This window comes from Zingiber officinale, chromosome 2B (genome assembly GCF_018446385.1).
Source record: "Zingiber officinale cultivar Zhangliang chromosome 2B, Zo_v1.1, whole genome shotgun sequence".
In the NCBI taxonomy this organism is placed as follows: Eukaryota; Viridiplantae; Streptophyta; class Magnoliopsida; order Zingiberales; family Zingiberaceae; genus Zingiber; species Zingiber officinale.
Genome location: NC_055989.1, coordinates 135603315 through 135608095, shown reverse-complemented (window position 1 = coordinate 135608095; position 4781 = coordinate 135603315). Strand labels below are relative to the sequence as shown.

The window sequence follows — 4781 nt, the reverse complement described above, 5'->3', positions numbered from 1 at the left end:
AATTTCGAGACTCGATGTCGTCGACCTCTGGGCTAGAGCCGGGTAAGTTATAGCCTGACTCAGGTCTTGAACATTATAACTATATTAATTAAATATAAGTTAGTATCATGGATGTCTTTAGGAAAAGGTGGAGCATGAACAACTTAATTAATTAAATTTAATCAAATTCAAACAACTTGTAAATAAAATCAAGAGAAAAAAAAAATCATTTTAAGAATGAACGAATAATTAGTCTTATTCATTCATAACCAAAAAAAACATGTAAAATAATTTAAAATATTTTATTTAGTTATTCGCTCATTCCTCAAATTTTTATTATAGTCTTAATCACTTATTCAATTAATGAGTCATCCAATGCATACCTTAAATTAATTTAAAATGTGAAGTCGCTAAATAAGTCAGAAGCTATGCCTACCATTACTTAACTCTAGACAAATTAGACACATTGAGCTATTTTTAAATGGCCTAAAGATCGAACTTGGACTTGTTTTTAAATCATATTTCACTAGGAAAACATAGACCATCTTAATTAGACTTGCAAGCTAAAGTTGGCATTTTTTTTAATAATTCCAAATAAAATATTATTATTAAATACTTATATTGAATAATGATAATATTTCAAAAAAAAATATCATTATTATTAAATGTTTATATAGTTAGTAATATGTTTTATAAATATGTATATATTTGATTAAAATAAAATAAAATAACCTTGTTACGAGCCTAGGTCAAGTCAAACACCGATGCCATTGTTTTAGGCCCACGCTAGGCTTGGACCGTTTGACGTGAACGGTGGAATATCTGGGCCGGCCCATTGATACTCTTAAAATTTAAGATGTGTAACGGCGAAGGGACAGAGGAGTGAGAGAGGCGTAGCTATGTTTCGCTTCGCCCTAAATCGCCCACTGGTCGTGAGGCGAAGCAAAAAACCATTGCCGACGCCGAGGAGCCTTCCATTCAATCCACCTAACAGTCCACAGATCCTCCCCTTGTGCACCTGCTCGGTTTCCTCCCGAGACAGCTCCGATGTTGACGACCTGCCACGCGAGATCTCCGCCCTCCTCTCCGGCTCCGCAAACTGGAAGGCCGTCATGGTCGCCTCCAACATCCCTCGTCGTCTCTCCCCTTCCGCCGTGTCCGCCTTCTTCACCGAGCGGAGTCGCGGTCAGATGCTCAATCCCAAATGCCTTTTGGACTTTTTCTACTGGTCGGGATCGCAGATGGATTCCCCTCACGCCTTGGACTCCTTCGCCTCGCTTACCATCAGGCTGTGCAACTCTGGGCTTTTCCCCCAGGCCAATGGACTCCTCGAGCGGATGATCAAGATCTATCCCTCTCCGGCTGCAGTCTTGGGGTCTATCTATGGGAGTTTTTCTCGAGATGCGCAGTCTAATCCAGTTGTGTTCAGCGTTCTGGTTGATACTTACAAGAAGATCGGAATGTTGAGGGAAGCTGCCGAAGTAGCCTTGTCAATGAAAGGTGGCGCTTTTTCCCCAAATTTGAGATGCTGCAATGCGCTACTCAAGGATCTTCTGAGAACTAATTCGATGGATTTATTCTGGAAGGTGCACGATTTCATGACAAGGGCACAATTGGGTTGCGACCTCTACACTTATACTATTTTGATTGATGGCTATTGTAAGTCAGGCAATGTTGACGCTGCTAAAAATATTTTCATGGAGATGGAGCAGAAATCATGTGCCCCAACTGCGGTTACATACAACACGTTGATCTCTGGTTTCTGTAGAGTTGGGGCCCTTGAGGATGCTTTTCAGTTGAAGGAGGCAATGGTGAAGAAAGGCTTGGTTGCTGATAATTATACTTATGGTGTTCTCCTGAATGGTTTATGCAAAAATGGTCGGTCGCAAGAAGCAAGAAAGTTGTTTGATGAGATGTTAGTGATTGGAATAAACCCTTCTATTGTTGTGTACTCTACCTTGATTGATGGTCTTGTTAGAGAAAGTAAAATAGATGAGGCCTTCGGAGTAAAGGATGAGATGGTAAAAGTAGGAATGCAGCCTAATATGGTTACCTACAATTGTCTCATTCGTGGGGTATGTAGAGCAGGAAATATGTACAAGGCCCATGAACTTTTAGATGAAATGGCTCGTATAGGATTGAAGCCAGATGCACGGACATACAATGTAGTCATAGAAGGGTTCTTCAAGGTGCATAATTCCCAAGCAGCACTGAGAATATTTGAATTGATGAAAAATGGGAAAGTCTTACCTAATCTGTATACCTACAGCGTGATGGTAAATGGGTTTTGTAGTTGTGGAGAATCTAGGCAGGCAGAGGCTTTGCTGATGGAAATGCTTGCTAATGGTTTGGAACCTAATGCTGTCATTTATTCCACTCTCATTGCGGGTCAGTGCCGGGAAGACAGAACAGCAGAGGCATGCCAGACTATGGATAAGATGGCTGATAGTAATGTTCAGCCCGATACATTTTGTTACAATACACTGATAATTGGCTTATGCAAGGCAGGACATGTTGAAATTGCAAGAAAATACTTCAATCAAATGCAAGAACGAGGGTTGTCTCCAAATACATTCACATACGCAGCTCTCATTGATGGACTCAGCAAATCTGGTGATATGCATGGGGCAGATGAGCTTTACCAGCAGATGGCTTCTCAAGGAGTAAAACCAAATGATACCATTTTAACGGCCCTTGTTGATGGGTATTGCAACTCTGAAAATGTCACCAAAGCATTCTCCACCTTCCACTCCATGTTAGGAAAAAGTTTCTCTCCAGATGTGAGAATATACACGGTGTTTATCCATAGCCTCGCAAAGTATGGGAAGATGCAAGAGGCTTTCCAAGCCTTCTCAGAGCTTCAGGAGAAAGGTTTGATCCCTGATGTGTACACTTTTAGTTCACTTTTATTTGGGCTTTGCAAATCAGGTGACATGGCCAGGGCTGTAGAAATCCATGATGAAATGTGTGCTAGAGGTGTTGAGCCAACAGTTGTTACCTACAATACCTTAATTGATGGCTTTTGCAAGTCTGGTAATATTGAAAGTGCCGAAAAATATTTCAGGACCATCTCTGAGAAGGGTTTGGTACCAACTAATGTGACGTACAGTATGATGATTGATGCAAATTGCAAAGGTGGAAACATGTCTGAAGCCCATCTATTGTATAATGAAATGGTTTCCAAGGGAATTGTTCCTGATAAGTTTGTTTTGGATGCTCTCAACTCTGGCTGCAAAGCGGCAGATAATTGAAAGACTGTTTTTCTTCAATGATACCATTGCCATGAGGCTACCTGACGGTTTGTTCATTCATGAGCTTGGCGTGTCGGTAAAGAGGAAGTAACTAGGTTTTTGTAGCAGTGTTGGACAAAGAGGTTTATGGCTGCTGCTGTGCGGACGCACAGCGGGGACTGATAATTATGCTGAGAAAGAATGTTTGCAAGGGGTATGCCAACTATTTTTGCCAGATACTTTCATCTAGAGATATCAATCATCAATGAATATCATTGAATCAAAAAAGATCAGTTGCATGAGTATTGTTTAAATTGTAGTAAAATTCACCTTAAACGGCTTTTACTGTACATTCCAAATTATATAAAAAGGGATAAATTATGGATCAATTTATAGCATGAGCATTATTTAAAAAAGATAAATCCGTTATCTTAACAGCCCTCCTAGTATCGATCCCACGAATATGAAAAGAGGTAAATATAAATATACAAATTATAAGTGTATGATAAGATAAATTTTAAATTGTGAGTTCTTAAAAATCGATCTTTGATTATTACGTTAAAAATATTATATGTTCATCATTTGCATTACGTCTTAGGGGCGCATGAGCATTGTTTAAAGAAATAATAAGGGATGGTTTACTTCCATCATACATGCAAAGTCAGGGTCCCATCATTATATTTGAAAAAAATCAAAAGGGAGCAAGAGTTGAACATCATTATATTTGTAAGACGCCTGAGCATTGTTTAAAGAAATAATAAGGGATGGTTTACTTCCATCATACATGCAAAGTCAGGGTCCCATCATTATATTTGAAAAAAATCAAAAGGGAGCAAGAGTTGAACATCATTATATTTGAATCAAAACTAGAGTCGACAATGGATCAAATTTAAATTAGATTTTATATCTTTTGTTCCAATTCTCATTTATTATATTCATCTCTATTCTCATCAAATTTTTAATTCTCATTCTCATTTCATATCGGATATTCATCCTCATACTTATACTCATCAAAGAATTAGATATAATAATTTTTTGTATTTCATCAATTACTATCATTCAACAAATATAAATTAGAATTAATATCATATCCAAAAAAATATATAATTAAAAAAAATAGTTTAAACATCTACAACATATTCCTAATTTAATCATATTCAATAAAATAAATTAAACATTAATAAAAAATAATTAGTGAGTTTTAAACAAACTTTTATATATATATATATATATAGTGCTCGATTTTTGTCCGTGGCTCTCAAAAACATTTGAGCATCATGCATACTCAGTCGAGCATGTGATCAGACATTATATATATATATATATATATATACACGCTAGGGTTTAATATTGAGTTTCCAAAGAGAGAGCATGATTTAACAGCAGATCAATTATCGTGGTTAAGTGTGATTGCTCAGAATGTAAAAGATGACCAAGTTGTTTATTTCTTATATAACAAGTGTGTTTGTTATGATCTAAAGTTACTATATGCCTAGGTTGTAGGGCAAGATCAAGATACTCAAGTTGTCTAGATGTTGTAGAACTTGTACACATATACAGGTAACCAAGTCG

At 37.3% G+C, this 4781-nt stretch overlaps 1 protein-coding gene across 1 annotated transcript; it reads left to right on the top strand.

The window, feature by feature from the left end:
- The first annotated feature begins 857 nt into the window (after positions 1-857).
- Positions 858-3479, top strand: LOC122047392 (pentatricopeptide repeat-containing protein At5g61990, mitochondrial-like). The gene has a single exon (XM_042608649.1). It carries the CDS (start codon positions 879-881, stop codon positions 3228-3230), a length of 2352 nt encoding a protein of 783 aa, XP_042464583.1. The 5' UTR covers positions 858-878; the 3' UTR covers positions 3231-3479.
- Positions 3480-4781: the final 1302 nt, after the last annotated feature.